The following is an 18756-nucleotide window of genomic DNA, read 5'->3' as shown; positions in this document are numbered from 1 at the left end:
CCACTAGTGTGAAGGATTGAGCCAATCTAGGCTGCAGTGGATCGGGTTTAGGCTTTGCTTTTATTCTCATTAGATGTTACTATCACAGTCTCAAATTACTTAAAAACAGGAGCAGGTCCTTCTCTTTCACAGGGATTGGGGTCTGATTGCCTCAGGATCTGCCCTCAACTTTCCTCTCCACCCTCAGCCTTCAGCAGCATAGGAGAAAGCTCTCAGGTCTCCTGCCTCTCCCCGCAGTAGCAGGTGGCCAGTCTGCGCTTTTTATAGGTTTACACCTAAAGTAAGATGATTTATAAAAGCTAAAGATAAGAGGTATGTAGAATGAGACATCAACAAAACAGAAACAAAAGCTAGCATGGAGCAATAAAAAGTAATGAGCTATAAGCACAGAAAGACATGGGGGAAATTTAAAAGCATGTTGCTAAGTGAAAGAAGCCAATCTGAAAAGGCTGCATTGTATACGACATTCTGGCAGAGGCCAAGCTGGAGACAGTAAGATCTGTGTTTACACTGGGTTGAGGGGAGGAGAGGAGGATACATAGGTGGAACACAGAGGGCTTTTAGGGCACTGAAACTCTTCTGTATGACACTATAATGAGGGACACATGTCATCATATTTGGTTAAATCCATAGAAGGTACAACACAAAGAGTAAGCCCTAATGTAAATGATAGATTTTAGTTAATAATGTATCAATATTGATTAATCAATTGTAACAAATCAAATTCCACAAAGATGGAAATGAGGGCAACTGTGGGAATTCTGTATTTTCTGACCTATTTTTCTGTAAATTTAATACTTCTTTAAAAAATAGTCTATTAATTTTTTAAAGTTGGTAGTGTTCAGATCAAACAAAGCAAGCTCAATCAACACAAAAGCATAAAGAGAACAAAGATCAATCGGAATTGATAACAGGTATAGCTAACATATAACAGTCATTAAACTTTATGAGTTGAAAAATACCACTAAAATATAAAACAAAATGTGATAGAAATACAAGCACAAATGCATAAAAACATAGGGCAGATTTTAGCATACTACCATTTTTCCAAGATAGTTTAAATACACCAAAGGAGATACAGAGAATATATAGCCTGTGATCCAGTGGGGAACAGATGTTTCTGCATGAGAATGTGACTTTCACTTAGCTGTTCCCCTAAGAACTTGATGAAAGTAACATGTCAACTAAGTTTAAGGTGATATTGTTTATGGTAGAAATAACCCTTGCTGGGTAAATTGTATCTGGAGACCATAAATGAGCTGATTGAGACATCACAGTCTTAGGCTTCTATGAATGTGGTGACTTTTGTATCTGGGCATGTCTCTACAGGAACCCAGTTATAGAATATTGGCTACTGGGGGCATGGGGCTTCTAAGCCAAGGTGATTCTTACACCTGCCCAATGTAAATCTCATTCCTTCACACTGAAATGTCATTGGGGAGACTGGCAAGCTGTGTGGATTGTTTTAGGGACTCCTCCAAGAACTGCTCAATGCAAGAGGAACTCCTGACATTGCCTTGTGTCAAGCTTTGGTTTCTAGCTTATACATCTCTGAGTGAATGGTGCTGAAGGAGGCTGGTGAAGGTTTTGTGAGTCTGAATGTTTTATATATTTATTTATTTATTTATTTATTTGACAGACAGAGATCAGAAATAGGCAGAGACACAGGCAGAGAGGAGGCAGAGAGGAGGAAGCAGGCCCCCTGCTGAGCAGAGAGCCTGATGCGGGGCTCGATCCCAGGACCCTGAGATCATGACCTGAGCCGAAGGCAGAGGATTAACCCACTGAGCCACCCAGGCGCCCCGTGAGTCTGAATGTTTTGTGGAACCCAAGAAGCCTTCCTGGTGAATATTGCAAGATCGTATACTCAACTCGGTTAATTTGTGGGCAGTTTAATAAAAGTATTACTTACACTGATATTGGTGGAATATAGGGAAATTATAAACGATCATTGAGTACACCAGGACAAGTAACAACAAGGCAGTGAAAGGATAAGAACCTGGAAATAGAGCCATAGGCAGAAGGCTCAGAGACAGGAACTGTGACTTCTTGAGAGATTCAACCAATTTTTCCTAATCTTGCAGGGAAGGAGCTAGAAGAAAAGAAATTCTGACCTCACATTCCTCCTTTCCTTTGTTTTCCTGTGGGGGGCTTCTTATGGCTGAACCCAAAGAACCTGAGTCAGGCAAAGAATTTTTTGGATAGAGCATAAAAAAACACAAATAGCAAAAGAAAACGAAAAGCTGGACTTCATCAATATTAAAAGCATTTGTTTCTCAAAAGACACTTTCAACAAAATGAAAGGACAAGCTATGAACTGAAAGAAAATATTTTCAAAACATACTGGGTATAAGGGATTTGTATCAAACATATATAAAGAACACCTGTAAATCAAGAGTAAGATAAAAAAAATTTTCAAAAGGCAGATTATATAGACACTTTCCCAAATATACAAATGGCCAGTCATCACACACTCAACACCATTAGTTATTGAGGAAATGCAAATTAAAACCACAATGATACGTCACTACTCACCTCTGGTATGGCTAAATGAAAAAAGGCGAACACTATGAAGCAATAGTGAGGCTATAGAACACCTTAAACACTCACACATTGCTTTTGGAAATGCAAAATGGTATAGCCATTTTGAAAATGTTTGACTATTTTTTATAAAGTTAAACATACTTACTGTATATGTCCCAGAAATTCAACTTCTGGGTATTTATCCAAGTGAAAGGAAAACAATGACTATGCAAAGACCTGAATATTCACAGCAGCTGAATAATCAAAAAGTTGTGTGTTTCTAGCAGTTTTATTCATAATAGAAAGGAAGAAAGAAAGGGGAAGAAAAGAGAACTTGAAACAATCCAATGTCCATCAACTGGGGAATGAATAAACAAATTGTGGTACATCCACACAGAGAAATGCTCCTCAGCAGCATCAAAGAAGAGACTACTGATCGTGCAACAAGCTGGATAAATCTCAAAAGCATCGTGTCAAGTAAAACTGGCAGTTACTACAAGATTGATAATGTATGATCCTGTCTCTATGACACACTATAAAAGGCAAAACTACAGAGACAGAAAATAGGGTCGTTGTTGTCAGGGGTTGAGGCTGGAGAGGAAGGGATCAACTTGCAGAGAGATACAGGAGCATTTTTTTGGAGTGGTGGGAAGATTCTGCATTTTGACTGTGGTGGTAGTTACACAATTGTTTACAGCCAAAATTCCTCAGACTTTACACTGAAAAGTTGGGCTTATTTTGTGAAGAAAAAGAAGGAAGGAAGGAAGGAAGGGGGAGGGAGGAAAAGTGGGAGGGAAGAAGGAAGGGAGGAAGGAAAGAAGGGAAGAAAAAAGAAAAAATTGGGGCAAGTTCTCATTCTGCATCTCTCCTTGAGATTTCTGATCTTGGCACCTCTTGTGAAGAATGAAAAGAACACAAAGTTTGATCAGATGGACGCCACACTTAGCTCACAGGTGAATCTCTTAGACTCTCAGAGGTGCAGTTTCCCCTTCTGAAAAATGAGATTAATAATAACTTACATCAGAGGGCTGTTGTAAGGATTCACTAGGATAACATGTGAAAGCAACTGGCAGAAACAGGTGCTCGAAATGTCCCACTTACATTAAAAAGATAAACCAGGAAGGGGACTGGTGGGGGACCAACATGTTCACTGCCCGGGGCTTTATCTAGCTCATCATGACCTTGGGTACAGCTCGTCCCTTTCCTCTGATGCTCCCAGAGAGTTAGGAGATGAGTTGCCTCCCCAGAAGGCAATCTAGTTCTGGGGGATCTATTTAATTGAATCATGTTCCCTGGGGCCCATCGGATTTATACCTTTGTTCTCCAGTCATTTTGGAACATTAGCTGGCAAAAATAATATGGCAAGTGCTTCTTCAATAGCCTTACCCCTCAGCCTTTGTTAAGACTGCATAAGAAGATAATTTCCCCTGTGAGGATGGTCTGCTTTGTCTTTCTCTCAGCGGGAACAGCCTGAGGATCAGGGTAAATGCCACAGAGATCTTGGCTGGCCTCACTTGGATATACAGCTCGGACTTATTGTTGGGTAAGCACTAAGAGAGTCAATTAATTTAATGGCTTTTTATTATGAGTTCAGGTGCAGTTCAATTTACAAGTTTTCCTTTCAAAATCATTCAGCCATTAAAGCCCCATAATCTTGGGAGGTTTTGAAGACACTTAATTGATAAATGTTTTTTCTCTCCACACATTATCTCTCATGTTTATTCATGAAGAGTGAAGCAGTTTTTATAATTTGCACAAAGGTTTGGCATATCTGGCCAAACCTTTCTGCAGGGAAGAAAGGGTGATGCCATCTCCAAGGCCACTGAAGAGGGGGATTTGAGTTGGAAAGGTAGAGAACTCTACCTCAGGTTCCAATTCCCTTGCTTTGGCTAGCAAAAACCTGAAACGTGAGGCACTGAGGGGCTTACTTGGCACCCAGACAGGCAAATGTGTGTTGGCTGGATGGCTAAATTGTGAACAGAGCAAGGTTTGTCCTTGGAAATTTCCATCCCTTCATTCCCCCTTTTTAAATCATCATCCCTTGGGGTGCCCGGGTGGCTCAATCAGTTAAGTATCTGCCTTTGGCTCAGGTCATGATCTCAGGGTCTGGGATCAAGCCTTGTATTGGTCTCCCCACTTTCTAATGTGCTTCATCCACCCCTGCCCTTTGAAGAGTACACCAGGCTACAGACCTGTGTTTCTCACACTTGACCCCACAGAGGAGTAATCTGGAGATCTTTCAAATATCTGGCTGCCTCAGACTGTACCATCACATCAATTATATCAAAATCTTGGAGGGAGGAGTATAGGCATCAACAATTTTTTTTTAATTCCCCCAAAGTAATTTCAATGTGCAGTCAGGGTTGGGAAGAGCTTCCTTGGACCAGTGCTTCTCCAGGTGTTGTCTGTGAGTCATGGACTCTCCTAGGGTATTTAGTGGAGAATGCAAACTTCCAGGCCCATGACCTCTAAAAGCACTGAATCTGTAGTGGGATCTGGGAGATTTGTGTTTTAACAAGATCCCCAGGATATTCCTAAGTGTCCCAAATGTCTAATATCTAGTGTCTGGTTTAATTTGAAGCTGGTTGAATTAAGTACCTAGCAACTATAGGTCTTTTAAGGGGGCTTCTATTCTTTTAGGACAGTGTTTCTCACACTTTAATGTGCACATGAATTACCTGGGAATCTTCTTATATTTTATTCTTATATATGCAGAATACTGCATATTCTGATTTAAGAGGTCTGTGGCAAGGGCTAACCAGTGTCCAGGTCCCCCTGACCTGAGCACTACCCTTTGAGCAAGTAAGTTTGATTATTTGGGACTCATCATTGGGCCCTTGATAGCCAAGTCCAGGAATACCTGCCAACTTTTACATTATACTACACATGGCTTTATTATTTTTTTTTAATTTTTTATTTTTTATAAACATATATTTTTATCCCTTTATTATTTTTTAATTTAAATTCAATTGGCCAACAACATATAGTACATCATTAGTTTCAGATGTAGAGTTCAGTAATTCATCAGTTGTATACAACAGCCAGTGGTCATTACATCATGAGCCCTCTTTAATGCCCATCACCCAATTGCCACCCACCCCCACCCCAGCAACCTTCATTTTATTTCCTAGCATTGAGAGTCTCTCATGGTTTGTCTCTCTTTTTGATGACTTCCCATTCAGTTTTCCCTCCCTTCTCCTATGATCCTCTGCACTGTTTGTGAAACCATATAATTGTCTTTCTCTGATTGACTTATTTTGCTCAGCATAATACCCTCCAGTTCCATCCCATTGATGTAAATGGTAAGTATTCATTCTTTCTGATGGCTGTACAATATTCCATTGTATAAATATACCACATCTTCTTTATCTACTCATCTGTCAATGGACATTTAGGCTCTTTCCATATTTTGGCTATTGTGGAGATTGCTGCTGTAAACATACGGGTGCACATGGTCCTTCGGATCACTACGTTTATATCTTCAGAGTAAATCCCAGTAGTGCAATTGCTGGGTCAAAGGGTAGCTCCATTTTAAACTTCTTGAGGAACCTCCATACTCTTTTTCAGAGTGCCTGCACCAGCTTGCATTCCCACCAACAATGTAGGAGGGTTCCCCTTTCCCCACATCCTGGCCAACATATATTGTTTCCTGTATTGTTAATTTTAGCCATTCTGACTGGTGTGAGGTGATATCTCATTGTGATTTTGATTTGTATTTCTCTGATGCCGAGTGATATGGAGCATTTTTTCATGTGTCTGTTGGCCATCTGGATGTCTTCTTTTGAGAAATACCTGCACATGTCTTCTGCCCATTTCTTGACTGGATTATTTTTGGGGGGGGTGTTGAGTTCGTAAGTTCTTTATAGATCTTGGATACTAGCCCTTTATCTGATATGTCATGTCTTCTCCCATTCTGTTGGTTGCCTTTTAGTCTTATTGACTGTTTTCCTTTGTTGTGCAAATGCTTTTTATCTTGATGATGTCTCAATAGGTCATTTTTGCTTTTATTTCCCTTGCCTTTGGAGCTGTATCTAGCAAGATGTTGTTGCAGCTGAGGTCGAAGAGGTTGCTGCCTGTGTGAGGATTCCTGTCTCACATTTAGGTTGTTCATCCATTTTAAATTTATCTTTGAGTATTACACATAGCTTTATAATTAAATATGTGCATGCATTCTAATCCTCTAAATGCTCCTATTCCAAAACTGATGTATGATAGCTCTCTTAACTAAAATATCAAATTAAATGGAAATCCCCAATTTTGGCATACCAGTTAACAAAAATTATCACCATTTTTTTAATCTGCCTGAGTTGTTAATGTGGAGACAGTAGGTATTGACTAAATTACCTGTTTTTGTGCTTGACAAAGGTGGATATTAAATATATGCAGACTTCAGAAATGAGAAAACATTGACACAATTTTTTTTTCCTTTTTGATTTTTTTGAGGGGTCACTCATGCACAAACGCAGTTGGTAAACTTTTCCAGAAACAGGGAGACATGACACTGAGTAAGGTGTAGTCTTTGACAGCTACCTTTATCACTGGAATTTTATTAGGAAACTGTCAAAGTAACTAGATTTCACGAGGATCAGTCAATGCTAACTTGTCCTGAGCATCAGCTCTGGTTTTTGGATCATGAAGCTTGCAAGGACATGCTGGGCAAGATGTCAAGTTCACAGAGAGTGCTGCCAGCATTTAATCCAAGTGTATTGGGTCACTGGGGTAGACAGAGAACAAAAGTCCATCATATCTCAGCAGCTGCTGTGTGACAGCAGGCAGAGTAACTGTAAAGAAGGTTGGAACAGAAACCATCCAAGGAAATGTCTGTTATGCATCAAGCATCTGTCCGAGTCAGGCTGGTGTACAACAGGCTGAGTCTATGTAGTTTTTTTAAAATCAAGACCACGATTTTGCTGCCAGAAACAGACTAGATAGTGTGTGTCTGTGTAGGTGGATAAAACTGCTCAGTTGGCTGAGACTTTAAAAGCTCAGCTAGTCCAACATATTGCATCAGACAGACTTGAATGTCATAACTTCCAGACACACAGGAACCCCTTCCATTCTAAAATCTTGGTAGGTAAGTCTGTTTCGCCACATTTTCCCCACCTCTCTCTGGCATCTCTCCTGGTCAGGAAACACTTATTTATGTTTAAAACGAATCCATTTTTAAAACATTTATTACCTTTCTTATGTTTAATAATATTTAAAAGGCTATTAAATATCTAGAAAAGTCCTTGGCATTGTAGGAGATTTCAACATGTGTAAAGCATGGTTCCCTTCACATTCGGTGGGGCTCAGTTCATCTGCCAACTTTGGTAACCCTTCATCCAGAATTAATTTTACCCTGAAAATTTCCCCATACTTTATTCATGAATTTATTATAGCATTTATCACATTCTGATTTTTTGTTATGTATCGCATGTGCGTGTATATGTCCATTATCTCCTTGTTAGATCAATAGGGCTTCTATCGGCATAAAATGGAGAAGTTGGCATTAGCTCGAGGGGCTGTTTTGTCAAATAATTTGAAGAAACTTAAGGATCTATGTTTTTACTGTCTGATGTTAATAACTTTGACAGAGCAGAAATTGATAGATATCTGTCAAGTTGAAATAAACATTCTGTGCACAAGAAGTAAAGTCTTATACCCTGTGACCTTGTTTGCTGAGGCAAACAAGCAGCCTGAATATCCATCTGTAAGCCCCTGGCTAAATGCAGTTTGGGATACCTAGATAATAAAATACTATACCCTATTGAAAGGATATGGGAGCAGGTCTACACATACCAACCTGGAACATTCACCAAGATACGGTGTTAAGTGAAAAAAGTGAGATGCAGAATGATGGGTATGGAATGCTAACATTTGTAATTAAAAAAAAAAAAAAAGTGTGTGTGTGTCTGTGTCTTATATGCATAAAATATTTCTAGAAAGATACAAAAGGAATTAGTAGCAGTGGCTGCTGACCAGGAGGGCTCCTGGGGATGGGGCAGGGGGAGTGGTGGGTTGATAAACCACCTCTCGGGGGATAAGGAAAAAAAACCCTATGTGTAGAGTTTGATCACAGCTGTGATGTAAATACCTCCATTGTGGCCCAGTGCAAGTTCACAGTGACTTAACAATGGGCTCACAGTGATGTGATATGAGGTGGCTTCAAAGCCTATCTCCCTACACAGAGTAGCCCCTTTGGTACAATTGGAATTCCTGATGCCATACTTGGATTGACTATTTAAAATGTAACAAACTTCTAAATTTAGAAAAATCATCATGATTAGATTGCTATATTCCATTAGCCTTCTCTTCTCCAAGAGCCAGTTTTCTTTCCTTGAGAGTAACTGTTGGTTCTCTTCTGTACTGGTCAGGTGAGGTATCAGTGCAGTCTTGCACAAAAGGGAACACTTAGAGATTTGTAGCCTCTTGGTCTGTAGAAAAGGTAGCTACCTCCTACGTGTGGAAGCTGCAGGAATGTTCAGGCTAGGAAAGAGCCACTTCCAGAAAGAAGCTGCTGGTGAAGCTGGGACTCATGGCAGGATCACAAAACCCAGGGTCCTAACAGCCGTGTGGGTGTGGATCCTCTGCTGGTGAGGAGGTAACCAAACAGATGCTTCTCTATCACAGCAGCCCACCTCAGAGGATGCCAGCAGATGCGAAATTCCTCAGCATCTGCCCGATGCTCCTCCCTCACCATGCCCCACCCAACCAGGCTGGAGAGCGGACATCAGTTCCTGCCAGCCAAAAGGATTCCTTCCACAATCTCTCTAGAAGCCATATTGCACCAATCCCCACATCTGGTTTTTGTTCATGACTGGGCTCAATGTGTCTAACACCAGCTTACTCTTCGGTTTTTCTTTAGACTATTTTCTCCGTTACAAGCTCACCCTGCCCTTGTATCACTCACCACACCTGAGAATTTACTGAACCTGCTCAGCCGAGCACAGTGCTGGTCTTACTTAGAAGGGTATTTCTAAAACCTTGCACAATGCCTACCACATATTAGGTGTTCAGTGTGTGTTGGCTGAATGAAGTTAATTAATAAGTCATGCTACATTCTAATGGAACTGTCAAAAGGAAACATCCAGAGACATCTCATAAAGGGAACATTTTATTTGGAGATATCTTGAGCATTATTTTATCTTCATTTCCTGTTAAGGCAGTAACAGTCTTCCTGGAGGCAGGTGGGGGAGAATGATCTGAGGCTACATTAAGTTCAGTCTACGATGAAGCCAACCTCTTTGTATCCAGATGCGGCAGAAATACAGATTACGGGCTAAGAGAGGCCACAGATTGGCTTCTCGAACGTGCTGCCAAGGAACAGATCCAGGGCGAGGCATTTCAATTGCTTTGAAAAATGGCTAAGTTCCATTACATGCCATTCCTGAAGAGGATACCTCGTGGATGAGCCCTTTTACCGGGACGGAGGGAGTCTAGTGTTGGTTCACAGTGCTCTGTCGCTTCCTAGCCTTCGGTAGGTTTTCATCATCTATTAGGGTGGTTCAGATTCACACTGCTCCTCTGGTTTTGTTTCATAATTCTTTAAATGTCATATGGATATGACTGTGTATTGTGGGGGGGATAAAGGGTGGGATGGGGGTGCGCTTTTCATTGGCACATATTGCCCCCTTGAGCTTGGGGGGCTAGCAAAAAGCTTCTACACTACCAAAAAAGTAAACATTGATAATATGGCCTTGCAGCAATCAGATGTACTAAGATCTAACAGCAAATTAAAGCAGAGCCGAATTGCTTCCAGTCACCAGATAAGTTAGCCAGACCACATCAAGGAGAACAGGCAGGGCTAAATGCATGGAGAGCCAGCACCCGGTGGATGCTTTGCTGTGGCTCCACACTGCCCCCTGGTGGTATAATGCTCAATTACACCCTACTTGGCTGTAAGCTGCCCTGTTAAGAATCTGAGGACATCCTATGCAAGATGTTAGACCAGGTCTCAACCCAAATCCTAGAGTTAAAAAACAGAGGCTTCCTGTTGACCGATAAAACCATGACTGATGACATTTGGGATTCTGGTTCTGAGGAGAGGTTCTGATGATGTTCTACTTCTGCAAATCACCAGACTGTTGGGACCCCAACAGCCTGACTGATCTGTCAGATGCTCCAAAGGGCCCAGATACAAGAATGGGAAGCAGAGGTGGGCCACAGAAGAAGAAGGCACAGCTCTGAGAGCGTGTAAAGCAGAGCTACGGGAGACAGAGTGTAGGGGACAGGGAACAGAAGAGGCTTGTAACAGATCAAATGCTGGCTGCCAGAAATAGGCTTTAGGACTGGTTGGATGATTTCCCCTCTCCTGGCTCTCACCTTGAACAAAAAAGGCAGCCAAATTAAGCCAGTTTGAAATATGATTAATAAGAGTGCAGCTTCTATACTTGACTAATGGCAAAAGCAGGAAGGGTGCCTGGAAGATAAGTTTTTTTCTTCTCTAGATTTTCAAGGCAGCAATAAATTCAACAATAAAAAAAGATTTGTAAGAGATTGGATTTTGTTCTTTGTTTGCAAAGAATGAAGCATTTTTGTTAAAAACAGGAGAAGCTACCTGGCTGAACAAACATATACTTTCTGGAATCCTGGATAACGTCACCAAGTTGAACACTTGGGAATGGCTTTGACTCGTCCCCATGCTTCCTGTAGGTATCCCATGCTGAGCAATCAGGAATGTGCATGTGGCCTCCCCACTGGGAGCTACACCCTCTTCATTCCTTTCCCCATGAGGCAAGCAAACACCGTCATGACCATTTTGGGGTTCACTTCAACCAGATCTTCTGGAAGAGCATACACTCTGGCGCCAATTTTTCGGGCCATAGAGATGGCATATCTAAAAGGGAGGAAAGAGGAAGAATGAGGGGAGCCTGAGCAACACAATATGAAGGGGACCCCTCAGGACCATACTCATTGTCATCCCACATACGACATACCACGTACCACACACCACATCTATATCCCAGATACTCTGCAGAACTCATTTTTGGGATACTTGGAGTCCGTCAGGGCGTCCTCCCATTTTTGTGGGCAAATCTTGGCCCAACAAAGCTTCTGACTCTTATCAGACTTGCTGTCTAGACCTCAAGATGATTACAAATGTATTATCTGTCCTTAGAGACCCCCTGAGCTCTTGCCATTTTTGGTGCCTTCACCATGAGTATTCTCTTGGGCTGCAGAGCGGCAGAAAATGTCATAGAACTGAACAAGAATGTGTGCTGGGAAAGGTTGGCAGACTCCATTTCCCCTACAGAAATATTTTTACAAGGAAGTAAAATGGGGAGATGCATCGGTCATACTTCAACCTCACACATCAGTTTTATTCCTTGTTCCATTCCAGTCTTTGCCCACATAGGCATGTATTTATTTATGTTACTATAATACTGGTATAGCAGAGTTTTATATTACACATTTTCCACATAAGATTATTATAGCTCCATTGGAACATTTTGCTCACTTTTTAATTATGGGGAGATAATTTTTATGAGTTGTAATCTATTTTCAAGTAAGCCCACACTACTACCTGGCAATTCTTTTATTCACCTCATTTATTATCTAGCAACCTCTTATAAGGACTACTCTAGAGATTCCCCATTCTATCTAAGGCCCCATTATTCTCTCTGCTCTATAAACTAACTTTATTCTTTCTCTACTGATCATATTAAATGAAAAGCATCAGGCAGGCATAGTCCCCATTCTTTCTCCTTGACCATTTCTCAATCACTTCCTCTATATTGATTATTAATGAAACAAAAATGTACTTTTCTATTATAAAATACAGAGGGAAGTTGTTGAAAAATTAGAAGCAAGAGCTTCAAGAAAATCATGCAAACCTTGCCACCAAAACAGAACCATTTTTAGCATTCTGTATAATCCCTTTTACCCATTTTTCAAAGGAATTTTGGATCATGCCTGCAGAGACGAGGGCTTGGGGTGGGGTGGGGAGCTCTGATATCAGACTTTGGACCTCAGCTGAACCACTTAGTAACTCTAAGACTTTGGGCTTTGTAAACTAACTTAAGAACTTCAAGTTCTTTAAACCTAATCACATTCTCCTTGAACAACTAGGCCCACGTTTTTTTTGTTTTGTTTTGTTTTGTTTTAATTTCTAGGTTTTCATATGTATTCTTTCCTCTACCTGCAGTATTCTTTCTCCTCCTTCACCTGTCTACCCCTAGCCTCCTTCTTATTGTCCTTTCAATATATCTCATCTTAGATGTTACTTGCTCTGATGATCTTCGTTTCCCTTCCTGTCTCTTCCATAGCACCCTGTGTCCCTCATCTACCCCATCCTTCTATTGTAGTTACCATTCATAATTCCAGCATACAAGGAACACAGGCCTTCAAATTTCCCAAATTAGGAACAGAAAGAATACTGTTGAGAATATATATATATATATATATATATATATATATATATATGGCTGCTGGGCACTATTCAACTTGTTAATTCTGGAACTTTCTGATGGATTGAATTGTGTCCCCTCCACCCCCCCCAAAAAAGATATATGGAAGCCCTATCCTTCTAGTAACTCAGATTATGGCCTTCTTTGGAAAGTTATTTGTTTCAAGTATAATTAGTTAAGATGAGGCCATGCTAGAGTGGGGTGGGGCCCTTATCCAATATGACTAGTGCCTGAAGAGACCCAGACACACACACAGAAGGGAGACAGCCATGTAAAGTCACAGACACATAGGAGAGGTCATGTGAAGACAGAGGCAGAGACTGGAGTGATCTATCTATAAGCCAAGGACTGCGGGCCATCAGCAGAAGCTAGGAGAGAGGCAAGGGAAAGATTCTCCCTCACTGCCGCAGAAGCCACCAACCCTGCCAACTTCTCAATCTCACACTAACAGCCTCCACAACTATGAGAGAAGACATTTCTGTTGCTTTAAGTTGCCCCAGTTGTGGTATTTGGTTATGACAACCCTAGGAAATAATACAACCGGCTCTGAGAAAGGCACCATTCCGGAGTATGGGTCAGCAAAATTTCCATTAAAAAAAAAAAATAGGTAGCCAATATTTTAGGTTTTGTGGGCTTTGTCACAGCTACTCAACTCCGCCCTTCTAGTAGGGAAGCAGCTAGAGAACATATGTAAATGAAGAGGCATGGCTATGCCAATAAAACTTTATTTATAAAAGCAGACAACCATCCAATTTTGGCTCATAGACTGTAGTCTGCTGCTCCTCACTCTACACGGTAAAGCCCCCCTCAAGCAGCTGCTCCCCAGCTGGTAAAGATTCTGGTCTTGACCCCAGTCCTGCTCGGTCATATCTACGGCTAGTCACAAATGGGGTGTGTTTATATTTGGGCCTGGCACGTACTTTATTTAGGAAGTCTCTGATCGATTACAATTAGAAAATGGGTTTTATGAAACTAGAGGCTTGCTTACCAATTGGAAGAATATTCTTGTTGTCCTTTATCTTGCTCCCATTCTAACACTAGGAGTCTTAAACTGCTATTGTACAATATCTAAAGTAATGATGATGGGACACAGTAAGTAATGAGAAGAAAAAGCAAATAGCGCAATAAACTGCCCAAAAGGCACAAACAATAGACTTTATAGCTATCATTGCCAGTTGGGTCCTCCCCTCCCCGACCTCGGGCTTATTAACGTACTTGGCATTGTTGAGTTTCTCTTCATCATTCAGGTTTTCTGTCTTTAGAAGGTCATAGTTGATGGAACCTGGTTGAATGGCATCAATGAGATCCAGAACAGGCAGACTTGTGCTAATCTTTGGGTCCTGCACAGAGAGAAAGAGTTGGTTTCATCAGTATGTCCCCAGCTTACCTGTGTTTCGCTCAAGGGAAGTGGATGGTTCTCTCCTCTTAAACACAAAAGATACACGGCCTGGTTTGGGAAATGCCACAGTGTTCCACATGGGCTTTCAAGTCAACTGTCCTTTCTGTAGGTAGGGGTGTCACAGACTTCTCAGTGCCTCTGGAAGTGGAGGAAACCCATTGTCTGCCAACAGGCAGGGAGTCGTTCTCATGCAGTGAGTGGAAGGGAGTCTGCAGGCCATCCCGGAGCTGACCGGCAGGGATCGTGACGAGGACCCCGCTGGACAGGAGTTTTGGCAGATGCTCCCTTCTTGAAGACCTCAGGGAAAGAACGGAGTCCGTAGGTCCAAGGAGAAGGTTCCAGCAGATGCGTGAGTAAATGCAACAATAGTAACTAGCACCTGCTGTGGCCTCCCGGCTTGCCCAGAACTTCTTGTAGGTTGCCTTTAGGTTGCCTCACTTGTCGCCACCAGCCTCAGGTCTAGGCATCAATGCACAGTAAATAAAGGGAGTTTCTGAGATTCAGTGACTTACTGGTAAGCGGCAGAGCTGCATTTGAACCTAGATACTCCGACTTAAGATCCTGGGCTCTTTCTTTGGCATTGTAAGCATTTTCATGTTCACGCCCAGAGCTGTGAGGGCGCCCAGGTGCTCTCCCCTCTCCCGGGCACCTGTGAGTGCACGCATGGAGAGGTGACAGCACGTGACCCTCTGAGCAGAGTCAAATCCATACACCACACTCCTTGAGGGTCCAAGTCAGAATGCATTCTCAGCAAGGAACAAGCTACAGCACCCTTGCAAGGTGCTAGGTCTCTCGCATCGGTCCTCTGGAGAAGAGGAATGATATTTAAAAAAATATAGTGGGTCCATTTTTATTTACTCCTTGGTAACGTGAAGACTCTTACAAAATAAAATGAATACGTAATCATAATCCAATTTCCAACATTAGCCTGAGTTTCTATCTCTTTTGAAGAGCCACGAGGGAAACCAAATGGAGGGATCTGAGTTTGGATTCCTTTCCTCCTTTCCGCCCACAGTCCTGTGCAAGCGCTGACAGGTGGAGCTGGCTGGCAACTGGCAACACTCATAGACGAGGAGGGGACCAGGGCTCCTTCCAAAATGGCTACTTACTCAAGAGTGAACTGTGTTCACTGTTTTCTTTCTAGGATTTCACTTGAAAGGAATGTGGGGCTAAGGTGACATTTTTCTTTTGTGTGTGTGTGTACGTGTGTTTAATCAATTCTATAATGACTTCATGAGAAGACAGGAGAAAATGAGCCCCGAGCAACACAAGGAGTAAACAAGCTGTCAGACCTTCTCAAGAATGAGTCCCTACGAGAACCCCGCTGAAGCCACAGGGCAACCTCATGGGCGGCAGTGACAGCTGTTTTGTGGAGAGGCTGCGCACCCCTGGGCTATCAGCCCCATGGCTGCACAGTAATGGTTCAGTGGCATATGGCTGCATGCTGCTCTGGAGCCTCACCTCACGGGTAAAGGCACTTTCTGCTCACTGACGGATCACCTCCTATAATTAGTAGCTGTACCCTCAGCCACTGCAGCTCCAGTGTCCTCACTTCTAAAGTGAGGTGAACACCAAAGCTGCCTTCACAACATCTGAGAGATGACACGAGGCATGACAAGCAAGGAGCCCCTGTTGCTCAGGGGGCGTTCCCTATTGTGAGTGTTCCCAGATTTGGCCCTTTGTCTGCTTTTATAAATAAAGTTTTATTGGAACACAACCATGCCCATTCATTTATATATTTTCTACAGCTGCTTCCTTGCTACCACAGTAGAGTCCAGTCTCTATGACAAAGCCTGCCCTCCCAAATCTTTTTTTTTTTTTTTTTTGGAAGAACTTGCTTAAGCCTCTCACCAGCCTCTGTTCCTGTGTCTGCTCAGCTCTCCAGACTGAAGGGTTAGCTGGAGGAGAGACAAAGGTGGCCATTATCTGTGATGAGCTCCCCTGGTGCAGCACAACCCAGAAATACTGTCTACTCTTTCTGGTGGGGTGAAATTTTCATTTTTTTTCTTGATTGTTTTCTTGATTTTGAAGCAGAAGTCTAGATCATGACAAACTGCCTCAGCAATCATGTTAATACAAACTCTGAAGGGGTCCCTTCCCCTAATTCCTGACCTTTAAACCAAAGCAAAAACAAAAACAAAAACAAACCCTAGTTAAGACAGCACAGACATTATGAATCAGGTGTGCAAGTCCCTGGAGGAAGGATCCAGCTAATGTATGAAAGAAGAGTTATGAAATTTAATAAAGTATAATGCTGTTTTTAATAAAAATGGGATTTGGATACATGTACACAACTGCTTTTCCCCCAAAAACACCACATGGGAGAACTTTTAGCATTTTTATATTCCACCATCGTTAGGATACTAATCTGAATCATGAAGCTGTGTGCATTTAAACAATATTATTGTATTTTATGTTACTTTGGAAGAAAAATGCCTAAAACAATGTATTTAAAATGACGGGTTCTTTAAATTAATTATTACATGGGCGCCTGGGTGGCTCAGTTGGTTGAGTGACTGCCTTTGGCTAAGGTCCGCCTTAGGTTAAGATCATGATCCCAGAGTCTCGGGATCAAGTCTTACATCAGACTCCCAGTTCCACGGGGAGACTGCTTCTCCCTCTGACCTTTGCCCCTCTCATGCTCTCTCTCACTGTCTCTCTCTCAAATAAATAAATAAAATCTTTAAAAAAAATTAAAAAATAAAATTAATTATTACAGAAAAAAGTGACAAGAAATTTGTCAATGAAATAGCCTGTGACCATTAAAACAATAATGGGTCATTCAAGCAAAATAAAAATTGGAGGGGAAGCCTCAGACACCTCACACTGAAGGTCACTTTAAAATAGAGGGAAAACAATAAAGATAAGCACATAGCTCAGATGGCCGTGAGCAAGAGACTAAGACTTTTACCTTGAAACTAGAGATAGATGAACTTTTCGCCGCTTCCTTCAATGTTTCATTCACCCAGTTGACAATAATGTCATCATTGACCTTCTGCCCACCTCCAATTTCTTCAAGAATATTCAGCGTGTACCTGAACAAAATCAAGAGTGATTTCTAGAGAAAACTCGCTAAGGAATTCAATAACACAGATAGCAGCCAGGGTAGAATTGTTCTTTTCTTCCTTAGGTATGCCTCAGAAGATAGCCTGGACACCATTATGTTTGCAGGAAAAATAAAGTAAAATAAAAACATTATTTCCTTTTAGAATATAATTTAAAATGTAGCTTTGTGGTTATTATCCTGAGATGCAGAATACCTCCTTCTAAGCACTGTCATTGCTCTGGATAGGAAGGGAAAACAGAAGAGAGGGAAAGGAAAGCAAAGCAAAGGATTCAAACCAGTTGACACTTTTCTTAAAGGAACCATGAGGGCACCAGGGTGGCTCAGTGGGTTGAGCCGCTGCCTTTGGCTCAGGTCATGATCTCAGGATCCTGGGATTGAGCCCCACATCGGGCTCTCTGCTCAGCAGGGAGCCTGCTTCCTCCTCTCTCTCTGCCTGCTGCTCTGCCTACTTGTGATCTCTGTCTGTCAAATAAATAAGTAAAATCTTAAAAAAAAAAAAAAAAGAAAAAAAGGAAACCATGAAAATGGAGGGACAAGTCAATGTTAGAAAAACCCAAGGGGCCAGCATAATGAAGGAAAAATATTAAAGAGTTTCCTTTTTATACCATACAAGTAGAAATATTAGGAACACACAGACCACAGTTAGTCTTTAGTCTGAGCATAAGAATCACCTTAGATGCATACTGTTAAGAGAATTGGGTTTTTCGGGAAAAGCTTTAAAAGACACTTCAAGCTCTAGTAAGTGAAAGAGTCGAGTGGTAGGTGCAATAAACAGAACAACTTTCTCCCAGGGAAAGCAAGGAGAGTGTCAAGATGAGAAATGCTCAGTCTGGGCCCAGAGACCAGACCAAAGGTTAAGGAATTAACGGATTTGAATGGGATAAGGCTCAGGTAGATTTTCCAAATAATCGTATCCTGGAAAAATGACCCTAGTTTTGATCGGTTCATAGAGATGATATTTTATGGCATCACTGGCTTCCTGTTTCCTGATAGTTTCCTGATAGCATGGGGATTGAGTTTTGAGCGGTTACCATAACAATGAAGCATTTCCGCCAGGGGAGTGTGGTAAGAAAAGGCAGGTGAATGTAGGTTTCATCCATCCTGTCTACCACCTCATGGGGCAAAGGGAGTTTGATCTGCTAGAGGCTCCGCTTGTCTCAGAGGTGAATTCTCACTTCCCTTCGTCAGGACGCCCATACTACTTTGTTGACAGGTAGGGTCCAAGGGCATAAAGATTATTTTGAGTTAAAAGCAATCAAAACACAGCAGATTTAGGAAAAGCTCCTTACCTCCCTCCAGATCTGCTGAAAAGAATTTGGAAGAAAGACCTGGTCCAGGAAGAGAGCTATCAACATAGAAAACTGCATGACACTATGAAC

The 18756-nt window shown here is 41.8% G+C and overlaps 1 protein-coding gene across 10 annotated transcripts in view; it reads right to left on the bottom strand.

Moving 5' to 3' along the window:
- Positions 1-9606: 9606 nt before the first annotated feature.
- Positions 9607-18756, bottom strand: part of LCP1 (lymphocyte cytosolic protein 1) — a 110168-nt gene continuing 101018 nt past the window's right edge. For all 10 annotated transcript variants that reach the window (XM_082700623.1, XM_082700628.1, XM_082700622.1 and 7 more), the window contains 3 exons: positions 17222-17345; positions 14127-14251; positions 9607-11341 (listed from right to left, as the gene is read on the bottom strand). In XM_082700623.1, the coding sequence (XP_082556749.1) occupies positions 11209-11341; positions 14127-14251; positions 17222-17345 (382 nt within the window). In that variant the 3' untranslated portion in view covers positions 9607-11208. The remainder of the gene's footprint in view (positions 11342-14126; positions 14252-17221; positions 17346-18756) is intronic.

Source organism: Mustela nivalis (genome assembly GCF_964662115.1).
Source record: "Mustela nivalis genome assembly, chromosome: 15".
Lineage (NCBI taxonomy): Eukaryota > Metazoa > Chordata > Mammalia > Carnivora > Mustelidae > Mustela > Mustela nivalis.
This window is presented reverse-complemented; position numbering and strand designations above follow the sequence as displayed.